Source organism: Gavialis gangeticus, unplaced genomic scaffold (assembly GCF_001723915.1).
Source record: "Gavialis gangeticus isolate Ggan-Ray unplaced genomic scaffold, GavGan_comp1, whole genome shotgun sequence".
Lineage (NCBI taxonomy): Eukaryota > Metazoa > Chordata > Crocodylia > Gavialidae > Gavialis > Gavialis gangeticus.
Genome location: NW_017729005.1, coordinates 2,489,718 through 2,502,521, shown reverse-complemented (window position 1 = coordinate 2,502,521; position 12,804 = coordinate 2,489,718). Strand labels below are relative to the sequence as shown.

General features: G+C 39.7%; 1 protein-coding gene across 1 annotated transcript in view; it reads right to left on the bottom strand.

The window, feature by feature from the left end:
* Nucleotides 1-506: 506 nt before the first annotated feature.
* SP4 (Sp4 transcription factor) overlaps nucleotides 507-12,804 on the bottom strand; it is a 34,263-nt gene continuing 21,965 nt past the window's right edge. The window contains exons 3-5 of the mRNA XM_019508564.1: nucleotides 2,464-2,695; nucleotides 2,035-2,234; nucleotides 507-1,072 (exon numbers count right to left, since the gene is read on the bottom strand). Coding sequence (XP_019364109.1) covers nucleotides 825-1,072; nucleotides 2,035-2,234; nucleotides 2,464-2,695 — 680 coding nt within the window. The 3' untranslated portion in view covers nucleotides 507-824. The remainder of the gene's footprint in view (nucleotides 1,073-2,034; nucleotides 2,235-2,463; nucleotides 2,696-12,804) is intronic.

The following is a 12,804-nucleotide window of genomic DNA, read 5'->3' as shown; positions in this document are numbered from 1 at the left end:
ATACACAATTGCCATATTCTATTATCCTACATAGAGATAATTTTGGTAAAATCTTATGTTAATATATTTCTATGGTTTCATCTTTTCTACTGTTTACATTATTTCTAAATAATCTTTAACTCTCCAAAAGAGCAATGCAAGTTCACTGATTGTCATTTATGCACACTACCATAATGTAGTGGTCAAAATCATCTGAGGCGCTCCTCAGATGCACTTGGCAACATATCTGTCGGCTGTTGTTTGAATAATTTCTGAACTTGAGAAAAGACGGCCAAAATCAACTTACATGTTACAGACCTAAGCAAACAAATAAAATCTTTCCATTACCAATCAATTCTTATGCAGTTTTGTTGTGCCTGATGGGAAAGGACATTCCCATGAAAGTATCATAAATTCAGATTAAAAACCAAGTGCCTTCAAAATGGCAATAATCCTAACCAAGAACCACCCTGTTTTATATTGATATTTTTTGTCTTTATAAACACATTAAACACACAATGCTAAAATAGAGGGGGGAATTTCATTTAAAATCATTACATGATATACAACCATATAACTAAAAAAGTACAGTTACAGTATAGAAGTAATATTTCCCCATCTGTTTGTCCAGTATGTCAATTTGCGCTGTTTGTATTTTTGAAAATTTTGTCTTGTTGCACCAGTGTACACTTCTCATGCTGACCCTCCAATTTGGAATACTTACAGAAGTCAAGACTGAAAACATGATTTTTCCTGCTCTGTAATCCACTTTACCAGCCCACTTCCATATCTTGAAAGGTATGTAAACTTAAGTGCAGCACTAGGTGTCTCTATAAATGCTCTTTTCAGAATTCTTCCATACTTGTAGAAACATTAGGCGTTGCTGGGTTTGAATCTTGAGAAATGGCTGCAACTGCAACTATTCTTGGGGAGCCAAGGACCTCAGTAACTGAAGAGTCCAGTTCTCCTGAGGTAACAATAGCAAGAGCTGTTCCACCACCTTTCTTGTTCTGATGAGTTTTGACGTGTTTGGAGAGATGGTCACTTCGCATAAACCTTTTAGAACACTCTGGACACTCAAATCTCTTTTCACCTGATTTAGAAAAAGAACAAAAATAAGTAAAAAAGAATATTCAAAGTGTTTAATTTCTTTTACTTACTCAAACATTTTTTTCCATTCAACATTTTAAAAAATATATGTTGTGTGCATCATAAATTGTAACATGGATGACAGTGGTCAATCTAGCCCAGTATTCTGTCTCAGAGACTTGCAAGTAGCAGGTGTTTTAAAGGAAGAGTACAGGAGCTAGGCATGTCTGGAGTGATTCATCCCATCATACCTTCCCTAGCATCAACCATCATTGGTTTAGGGATATCAGAAGATACATTTGCGATTGTACTGGTCTTTCATGAAGTTGTCTAATCCATTAAGAATCACAGGGTTCCCTTAATCATATAAAGACATTTCTAGACTGATTTAGGATGAGGATGGACTATAGGTCTCTTCTCTAGGCTCATGTCCTGGTCAGCTATTACTGAAGGCTGTTATGATACTTAGTATGTGGAAAATAATCCAATTTTCTATTCTGAGCTAATCACACCCCCCCTCCACTACAAAAAACCCCCCAAACAAACCCAACCCTCCCACAAAAAAGTCTTCTTCGGAGAATGGCAGGAAAAACCAGGTGATGCAATTTGTGGGCATCCACTCTTTTCAAGGTTTAAACAACTCCAAATGGGAGTAAGGATTTTCTTTAACTCAGAAAATAGCTCAAAAATTTTAGGTCATAGTTGCTAGCTAATCAGAACCTAAAGTTAATCTTTGTGTAAACAGAGTAACAACTTGAGTTCTGCTTAGGTTCTACACTACAGCCTCCTGTACAGGGGAAAACCAATATGCATAAATTTAAAAATGATATGACATCTTAAAATACTCTGTACTATTTCAAATACAAAAATTCAGCAAATACAAAAAAATTATTTTCTTTAAAATTACCATTCATCTTTAACTATGACCATTATCCAACTACTATACCAAACAGACAGTAGACCAACCTGTGTGGGTTCTTCTATGTCTCTGAAGCTCATCGCTCCTTGTAAATCTTTTTCCACAAAACATCCAATTGCATACAAATGGTCTTTCTCCAGTATGCCAACGAAGGTGTGCCCGGAGATGAGAGGTTTTCCCATAAACTTTTCCACATCCTTCAATATGGCAGATGTGTTGTTTCTTTTTTCCTGGTTCATTGCTACCCCTAACAAGGTTAAAAGTCAGAGTTAGCTGCTTTTTCTCTAAAGTATCATCAGTTCACACTGAGGAAGAATACAAAATTGCAAATTATGTGGATTATAATCTTCATGCTGAATAGAAGATCAGTGAGGACTTGTTTTATTTATGTACAGACTTACAAGTATGACAATACAAGGGAAAAAAAGAACAAGGCTCTGATAAGGCATCTAAAAATTATCAATAAACTGATTTACCTTCCTTCTCCTTCCCTACAATTAGGACATGAACAGGCCACTCTTCTTAACCTCTTGCCGGGTTGCACTTCCTGGTCAGACGCTTGTTGAGCTTGCTGCAACTGCACTTGTGTGATCTGATCAGGACTAACAGCACCAATTGCTGCATTAGCAATGCCTCCTACTGCTACAGTTACAGGTGCTATTGTAGCTTGCTGTACTTTCACTCCTCCATCTTGTCCTTGATGCTGACCTGTAAAATAGTAATAAAACATCCTTGTAATTTTTACTGGTCATTTCAGCAGGGCCAGAGAATTACACGAACATTTCATACAAAAAAGCAAATGCTTCCTGAAGGTTGGAAGAATATTAAAACTAATACTAAACCCAGTCAAGTTTACCCATATGCTCTTGATATACTGCAACAGACCCATATACCAGTGGAGATGGTCCTGAGAAGTATATGGCTCTAACAGGAAATAGTAAGTGGTTGTATTGCTATTTGCTATCTCTAAGCAAGGTGTCAAACATATGGCCCACAGAAATGTTCCATCCAGTTCTGGAAGTTAGGGGGTGTGATCTGCCCCAGTATTTGGGTCATGACCACAATGGACATGGCCATTGGTGGTCATCCCTGGATTCTCACTACTGCCTGCCTCTAGACCTGTGCTGCCACCCAAACATGGCTTTGCACTGCAACCACGGTGAATGTAGCTCCACAGCACTTGCTGCTGGCATAGTAGATCTGGCCTGAGAGAAGCCCCTTGGTTCGGATCTGGCCTAAAATAAATTTGACATCCATGCTCTAGAGAGAAGAGATACCCATCCAGAAGGTAAGAAACAAAATATTATACAGTCATATGTTTGCAAACTTTCAATGCATTTTCCTAGAATAAATTCAGAAAGTATTTTCCATTTTTAAACTAACAGCCATTGTTTTTAGAAGCTATTTTAGAAGATAAATATAGACTGGTTACCTACCTTACAGGAATCATGGTTCTTCAAAAAGCTGTAGCCAGCGTGGATCCTACTGCAGGTGCACATATAGCACATGCACAAAACCAAATATTTTTTTATATCTGAGCTGTTCATGTGCCCTGTGCCTCCTCATGCTCAAGTAGAAAAGCATAAGAAACCCAACCTACCAAAGATGCATCTCTCAAAGCCCATTATGCTAGAGACTCTGAAAAGTGAGGATGGGAAGTGGATAATGGGACCCACTTGACTATATCAGATTATATCACCACAAAGATCTGCATCTAGTACGTGCAGATCCCACTACAGATGAGAAGCTACAGCTGGCCTCAGAGATACTGTTAAATCTTAATCAAACCAAAATTATAGTATTTTCACTCCAAATCCGATATCAAAGCCAGGCCAGTGAGTTACTATATTTGTTACCTTACAGATACCACTTATCAGCAGCTTCTGATGATTTCAACTGGTAGACAGAATATACTCAACTAACCAGGTGACAAACAGTGAAAACATGAGGAATCAACTTTACAAGCCTTTGTGATGAGAATGCTTAGCCTCTTGATGTTCAAGAAAGAAACTAGAAGACAGCCTGAAGGACTCAATCCTGGCATGGTAATACAGCACAACTTTAGACATGTCCAAGTTATGTCATTCTTTTTTTGCAGAATAGTGTCATTCATAATCCAATGGATTGATAAAACTACCTACTTCATCACTACTTTTTCTGTGAAATGATGTATATGGCAGGGCAGTTTAGCCATAGCAGCTTGGATCTTGATCATTCTCTGTGCTGATAGGATGCCAACTATGAAGACTGATCTTGAAACTGGAGTAAAGCACATTTCATTTACGATTCACAGGGTAGTTCCATGAGCCACAGGAAAATGACATTAAGATCTCAGATTGAAGTCAGGTCTCCAATGAAGAGAGAGACATGAGGAAGTACCGTTGTAAGAAAACTGAATGCAATTTAAATTGTTTGATATCTAGATACAGCTGCCAGGTGAACTCTAAATGCCATTCCTGCCTGCCTGTATTTTTGGAATCACAGGCTTCACTGGATTTGTATAGTTTTGGACTGACCTTTCTAATACAAGTGCAGAAGAGTAGATAAAGTAGGTCTTTTCAGTAGACTTCTTCCTGTGCTGTAGTAAAAAAAATCTTGTATCTGTTACAAGAATTTCTTCAAGTACTGCTCATCTAGGACATCATGTGTCTGTGGATTTGGACACATTCCTTGTTCTGAGAAACCCATATTTTCTCACATACAACATGCCCTGGAATAAGATACGTGCCTTATCAATAAAATGCAGAACAAAATGAAAAAAAAAATCTGTTCTTGTAGTAAACAGCTATGGAGTCAAGGCTGCTCACTGGTCTGCTCTCTGTGGATCATGTGCAGACTTAATTTTGCTCAGAGAAGCTTAAGCAGCATACCATACTTATAACACACACCCCAATTTCCAGCAGCTGATTTTAGGGGAAAAAAAAGGTGTCTGTGATGCATGTGAGAAAATAGAGTACTTTGTCTGGAAAGGAATATGAGGATGTCTAGACATCTGCTGAGGTCCAGAACTAAAAACCATCTGAAATTTAGACAGTTTTTACTGTTACACCTTATCTAAATCAATAAGGGACCAACATGATGATGATACCCTTGTCCCATCTCAGCTAGATTCTTATGTCATATATACTCAGAAATGTAAGTGGTAAAGCATGCAAGAGATCAAGATGCTTGAAAGAAAATGGTTTCATGAATATTTCACTATTGGAATATCAGAAGTAGAATATATTTTTACAGTGACCACTCATTGTTAGTTACATTTCAGCTCTGGATGACACAGATCTATCAATCATTAACCTCTGAAAGTAAGTCTGTAGGATGACTGCCCATGGGTATCCCTCCCCCCCACAAAAAACCCACCTAAACGAATAAACAAACAAAAAAAACCCCCAAAACAAAACACCTCAGTGGCTCCCAGAGGAAGTGATCAGATACCTCCTTACCTAGTAAGAGTGCAGTCACCAATATAGTGTCCATTAAGATTTCTACTACCGAGTTGTTTAGAACAGACAGGAAAGCTATACAGATCTGTAATTCCAGATCACTTCAAGGTTATGTGTCATGCATTTGGAAGGCAATTCAGATGGGCACTCCATCTGGTTTCTGCTCATCTTTAAATGTCTAGCTACCACATACATTCTTGCAGGACTTAACACATGATAGCGATAAATCTATTCATGAGGCTAGACTAGGATATAAACCATCTTCAGTCATAGTTGTTATAATGGCTTCCCATAAAACTAGGCAAGCTGCATCACATGTACATACACAAGCAAACATGTTCTAGCAATCCCAGGCACAGTATATTACCATAGTAAGTCTTTTCCCTTTGTACAAGGCTAGGGACAGAAGTTACACATAAACTGGTTCAAGTCAGGCTTTTAGCTTGAGCCACTGCAGGCATGTGCCTGCATTTCCTGAATCAAAGGTAAATGTCTGTTCACTTCTGTTTCAATTGAATCTGTGCAATTTAGACTAACCTGCAAAGACTGAATTGATTCAGTCTTGGGCTTTTTGACTGTCTGTACTTAGTCCAAGTGACTAAAATGACCTGAACCTGTCCTCCAGCAAGCAGACCATATTGACTTAGAGAATAGAGGTTCTACCCTAATCTTTCTCAGCATATGAACAGATGTTACATTCGTCTCAGGAGAAAGTTTTTTTCCATGGAATCTTACAGATGTACGTATCTACTGTTCCACTTCTAAAGTTGCTGGATATAAAGTACTAACACTTTCTCCTGGGACATCCTCTTACATCTGTAGGGTTTGATGATTCATTCAAGGGAAGTCTGCATGCTAAACAGCCGAGCCTGGTCCTCGCTGTGGCAGAGGGGAATGGTATGGGACGCGGCCCTGCCTTCTCAGGCTCCTGGAGGTCGACAGCAGGCAGGATAGCATCAATCGACAGACCAGATACAGCCCGTGAGCCATATTTTGCCCACCCCTGGTCTAGCTCCATCCTCTTCATAACCACCATCAAGTAGCTGAAGGCTGCCTTCTCTTCTCCAGACTAAATAAACCCAGTTCCCTCAGGTCTCTCCTTAGAAGTCATGTGCCCCAGCCTCCTAACCATTTTCGTTGCACTCTGCTGGACTCTCAATTTGTCTACATCCTTTTTGTAGTGAGGGGCCCAAAACTGGACACTGTATTTCAGATGTGGCCTCACCAGTGCCAAACAGAGAGAAATAATCACTTCCCTTGACCTGCTGGCAACACTCCTACCAATGCAGCCCAGTATGCCATTAGCCTTCTTGGCAACAAGGGCAAACTGCTGGCCCATATTGAGCTTATGGTCTGCTTACCCCCCCCCCCCCCCCCAAGTCCTTTTCTGCAGAGCTACTGCTTAGCCAGTCTGGCCCCAGCCTGTACCCATGAATGGGACCGTTTCATGTTAACTGCAAGTCTTAGCACTTGTTCTTACTGAACTTCATGAGATTTATTTTGGCCCAATGCTCCAATTTGTCTAGCTCTCCAAATCCTAGCCCTACTCTCCAGCACATCTACTACTCCCCCAGCTTAGTGTCAGCTGTAAACTTTCTGAGGGCATACTCCATCCCATCTTCCAGACTGTTGATGAAGGCATTGAACAAAACTGGCCCCAGGACTGACTCTTGGGGCACTCCACTTGATACCAGCTGCCAACTAGACATTGAGCCATTGAGTACTACCCTTTGAGCCTGATGATCCAGCCAGTTTTCTATCCACCTTACAGTCCATGCTTCCTCAGTCTTCCTGGCTAGAATGTTGTGGGAGAGTATCAAAAGCCTTGCTCAAGTCAAGGTACACCACATCCACTGCTCTCCCAGCTTCCAGCAAGCCAGTCATTTAGTAATAAAAGGCAATCAGGTTGGTCAGGCATGACTTGCTCTTGGTGAGTCCATATTAATTGTTCCTAATCACCACTACCTCCTCGAAGTGCTGAGAAATGGATTCCTTGAGGACCTGCTCCATGATTTTTTCAGGGACCAAGATAAGGCTGACCAGTCTGTAGTTCCCTAGACCCTCCTTCTTCCCTTTCTTAAAAGACGGAACTATATTTGCTCCTTTCCAATCATGTAGGACCTCACCATGAGTTTTCAAAGACAACAGTCATCAACTCTGCAATCACATTGGTCAGATCCCTCAGTACCCTTGGGTATATTGCATCTGGTCCCATAGACCTGTACATGTCTAGCTTTTATAAATAGTCTCTAATCTGGTCTTTCACTAGAAGGCTGCTCACCTTCTCCCCAAACTTTGCTGCCCAGTGCAGTAGTCTAGGAGCTGACCTTGCCTGTAAAGACCGAGGTAAAAAAGGCACTGAGTACTTCAGCCTTTTTCTCATCATGTTTCTAGGCTTCCTCCCCCATTCAGTAAGGGACCCACACTTCCCCTGATCTTCTTGTTACTGACATACTTTTAGAAACCCTTCATGTCCCTTGCTAACTGAAATTCCAATTGCACTTTGGCCTTCCTGATTTCATCCCTGCGTGCCTAAGCAACACTCTTATATTCCTCCCTAGTTTTGTCCAAGTTTCCACTTCTTGCTGCATTGGCATTAATCTTACACAGTGGCTTATGTTTTCCCTCTCTAGGTTTAACAATCCCTCATTTCTAGGGAAATTAATATGCCAGGGCCATAACCAGAAAAGCAAACTATGATTTTTCTGGAGATGACCAATCTCTCAAATCTCAAGGGTTAAGGAAATCTTGAAATTGTTGACTACCAGTGTTTGTAGCTTTACACCATGATGTCAATCTTCCGGGTTCCATGGAATATGGAGTCTCATAAGAAAAGGTCTCAGAGAAAGATCTCTCTTCTTCCCAAATTGAGGTAACTGTCTCCTCAAGGCTTACAAAGTGAAAGCCAGCTACATTAGCAAAACTGACACACAGAGAAAGACAGAAATATCTTTCTATGTGCCATCAATGGATTGGGTATTGTTGGTGCTCACAGATGTCTCAGTGCTGGGTATAGCGCTTATACTGTTCATGTCTGTTCCCCCAATTCCTGGGATCAGTGTTAGTGGAGGTGCCTTTAATACTGAGCTCTGTACTGATGAAATCTGCTACTTTACATCCTAGACCTTCCCATCAGTCTTTAAGGCCATGTGAGACACAAAAGACTTGTCCTCTGATGCTTTATTTGAAGATACCATGCTCCTCAATGATGACCTCTTTGGCACCTCACTTAGAGGTGTTGAAGGTGTCAGCTTTAATACTAAAGGGCCTGATTGTTTCAACTCCTTTACCAGTGCTGGTGTTAATGCCAGTCTTGGTTACTATATTTTTTTCCTGATGCTGACTTCTGCATGTATACATTTGGTGTTCCCAGCCTCCTTTATGGAACAGTGAACAGCAAAGGCTCGACTGGTACAGGGTTTTTGCACTGTGAATCTGCTGCCATCTTTAGACCATTCCAGGCAGCAAAGCCTTACTCTTAAAAATCTGCTTTGAGGGTCCTTGTGAAAAATGAGGTGTATTGGGTATCTGCTCTGGATATGGGATTCTCCTAGACAGGAAAATGGCAAGCAGAAAACATATGCACACCTACATTAGGATCTGTAAGAGTGGCTGGTATCCATTACTGCAGAAGAGAGGCATGGGCCTTTTAAGGCATGGATCTTTTTAGACACGATTTCACATGGGGGTCAAAAACGGTGGGTCTGAGGTTCATGAAGGCAGGGCAAACTGGTCCAGAACCTGAAGGGAGAAAGAGCTCTGCAAGGAGAGGTGCCCAGAAGGAGTCCTGCTGTGAGAACCTCACATGGAGGTAAGCTAAGGATTTACATTTCTTATTGAGTTTGTTGTACCCGTGGAGGAACGGGAGTGGTTAAAAGGGAGATGGCATTGAACACCTGATGGAGAGGCTTAGATTACATTACTGAATTCATGGTCTGCCAGAGGCCCAGTAGACTGTGCAGGGGGACTAGAAAAGCCTAAACTGTGGACTGTTATTTTGGGGCCAGTGAGTAAACCAGTGAACTGTACAGAGCTGAGCAGGGTGCTGGAGGCCACACCCTTGTTCTCAGAAGGTAGCCTCCCAAAAACCAATTCAGAGCAAAGGTGGAGTAGGCGAGTGAGTGTGAAGGAGGTGACTGGATCAGCTAAAGGACCTGACCTTTACCTCATCACTAGAAGGCATACAGGGAAGCAGGGAGGAAACCTAGGCCTGTTACAGAATCCATAATGGCCTATATTTTAATAACTATGACTTTCCCAAGCTACTGAGCTACAAACTTCATTTTTATATCAAGATTATTCTATTTCATATATTCTATTGGTATTTATTCAAAACAAAATGTATATTTTATACAAAAGTGGAATGTTAAAAAAAAATTGTTATGCCTGGAAACTCAAGCACACAAAAGATACGAAATGCTAGAATTAAAGGTTATCCTTTTATCCTCAATTCCATCTTTCCACATGACTGAATGTAAACAATCATAAATTATATACTGACACTTCTGATGGTATTATGAAATTTTCCTAATTTTTGAATGCTTGACTTTAACCTTAGTCATCTTACTTCAGTAAGATATAAAAAAAAAAAAAGTATTTTTAATAAAAACTTAAAACAAAAATTCTAAATAGGTAAAACTGTAATGACCCCTCCATCCAACCACCACACAGACAATATAATTTTAAGATCCAGATCTTATCATCCACAGTGAAAATGTGTACCAATTACTGTATTTATCTGCATATCACATGCACTTTTTCCCAAAAAAATCACCCCCTCCAAAATTGAGATGTGCATCTTAAGTAGGGGAGGGTGATTTTTATTTACTGGAACAAAAGCATGAAAGCAAGAAGACATTTCTGCAAGATGGCATCTGTGCTTCTCTCCCCACCTCCTCCTTCCTTGAGGCTAGCAGAGTTCACCCTTGATGGTCAGAGTTGTAGTGTTAACTCTCTCATAGACACAGCTGCTGCAGTTAGGATCCACTGCTCTCAGCATTTAGTCATGACTAGAAATTATCCCTTCCTTCTTTATTTTTACCTTCCCAGTACAAAATGTGCACCATATATTGGGGTGTATGATATGTGAGAAAATACTGTAGGTAAAGGAATAATGAGAAGTGGCAACAACATGCAAGTATCTGGCAAGTATATCTATATATTGTTAGAAAACACTAGAATATTCAGTATCATTTCTGGATTTTGTTTCTGTCTCTTGGAGGAAAGTGTTTTCCCGGCAGCCACTGTTGGCAAATAATACATCCAAGTTCAGCATTTTGGCATGTTTTGTGGTTAAGTGGATGAGACTTGGTTACTATTCTGATCTCTGGCAGTACCTTGTGAAATCTCTCTAAAAGCTAACTCAAAAAAGCTTACTTCCCAGTGAAAGAGCTACCAAGCAGCATTACCTTTCATTTAATACAGCATAAGACTATGCACATAGGGACTACAAGTAGCTGATGAACTGTGAATATTTAACCCTGTTTACCTTTTAGTAACTTATTCATGAGTCAGCACCATTAATTTTTTTTCTAAATATATCTCTTGTCATTTGAGGGCAAAGAGAGCACATAATATTTCTAGATATTTTAATTCTGATTATTCAGGTTTATTAATCCTTTTCCTTGGCAGAGCAGGGGGGCATAAGATGAAAGCAAGGCTTTCCTCTTTTCCTGAAGCTACTGCAAGTCTTTGATATAAGCATTTTAAAGAGTTTATTTCATATTTTGTTCTCTATCATGTAATTTATGTATCTTCTAGATTATGCAAGTGCTACTAAGAAGTACTACTGCAGAGGGTTGCTGTTTGTTTTCCTCCCCCTTTTTATGTAAACAATATTCTGGAGAATATAGAAGCATTCAAAGTAACAAGGCAGAAGTGGAGGTAGCTTTGGGACTACAAGAGAAGGGTAAGATGCCTGTTGGAAACTAAATTTAGTGACAAGAGAAACTGACAACTGTTAAGCTAAGGAAAGTGTTGAAAGTCAAAAATTAGAACTATTTAACAGGAAAGAGCACCTAATGACATATTTATGGCAAGGAAAGTAAAAAAAGTGAACCTACAAACAGAAAAAAGCTCTCTATGAATACAGGATAAAGTTGGGATAATGTAATAATTTTCGCATAAAGACAGTTACTCAATCTGTAGACCGTTCCCTAAAAAGGGCCAGTCCATTAGCTCACAGATCCCCAGTGTGAAAGGTTCATGGTAGGGCTGATGGGTGCTCTTTTTGGAAAAGTCTAGCCAAGCCAGCTGAGGGAAAGATCTTGACCAAAAGAAGTGTGCATAGTTGTTTCTGCTCTCAGCGGAAGATCTGCTGATCAACCAGCTGAGGACTATGTAGTAACGTAAGAAGAAAAGAAGAAAAATAAGTAGCAAAGATTTACTACCAAAAGGACACTTTTTGGAGTGTTTATCTTGATGGCAGCTCTATAGATAAATTAGCTAATTTGAGGGGAGAGCTACATTTAAGGGTTCTCAGAGGAAGCCATCTATTAAATGATTTTTGTAGTGTTAAATTTAGTGGGGGGGGGGTTTCTAGTTTACACATAAGGAGATGCAAAACTCTTATTTCCTTGTGTTCTACTAACAAAAAATCATGATCACTTTGTTAGCAAGAAGGCAGAAAAGTTCCCAAAAAATTATCTATGAATGCTGAACAAAAGGTCTGCTCATTTTCATCTTAAACTGAAGAGTTCAATAGTTAGCAAATGAATCTGGGCTGAATATTTCAATACAAAAGATCTGGGGAAGAACTGAGTTATGTATTGCACTATGAAACCAAAGGCCAGTCTCAAATCAGTTAATCTGTTATCTGTGTGCGTTGTATGACTTTGGATATTAAGCCTCTACCACCTTAACAGAGACTTCATTTGAAATAAACTGGGAAAGCTGATGGTTCAAATCCAATGGTTATAAAGAAAAGATGCTTTCATCCCAAATCAAGTCCATTTGGTTAAACAGAGTCCTTTCTTAAATATAGTTGCCAAGTTATCATAAGTGTCCTTCAGAGAGGCAACACACATCAGCAAAGTGATCAAAATGGAAAAAAAAATAGTCAAAGAATAAAAGAATCCATTATTTCAAAATATTTAAATGTACACAACTAGGATTATACAAATATTCTATTAACTGGAACTAGATTACTCTCTTAGATAAAACCATTAATTTGCATAAACCTTGGAAGGATCATGCTTCAAGAAACTAGAGTTTTGATTTTACAAGCTGAACTAATCCCCCTGACTTCAAGTAAAGACCTACACAGCCAAGGAGATCTACCTACATATGAACAACCTGCAGGATTAAGGTCCAAGAACACAGAAAAAAAATAGTTGTTGTCCTAAGTCACACCCCCCCCCCCCCCCCCCCCAACCCCCC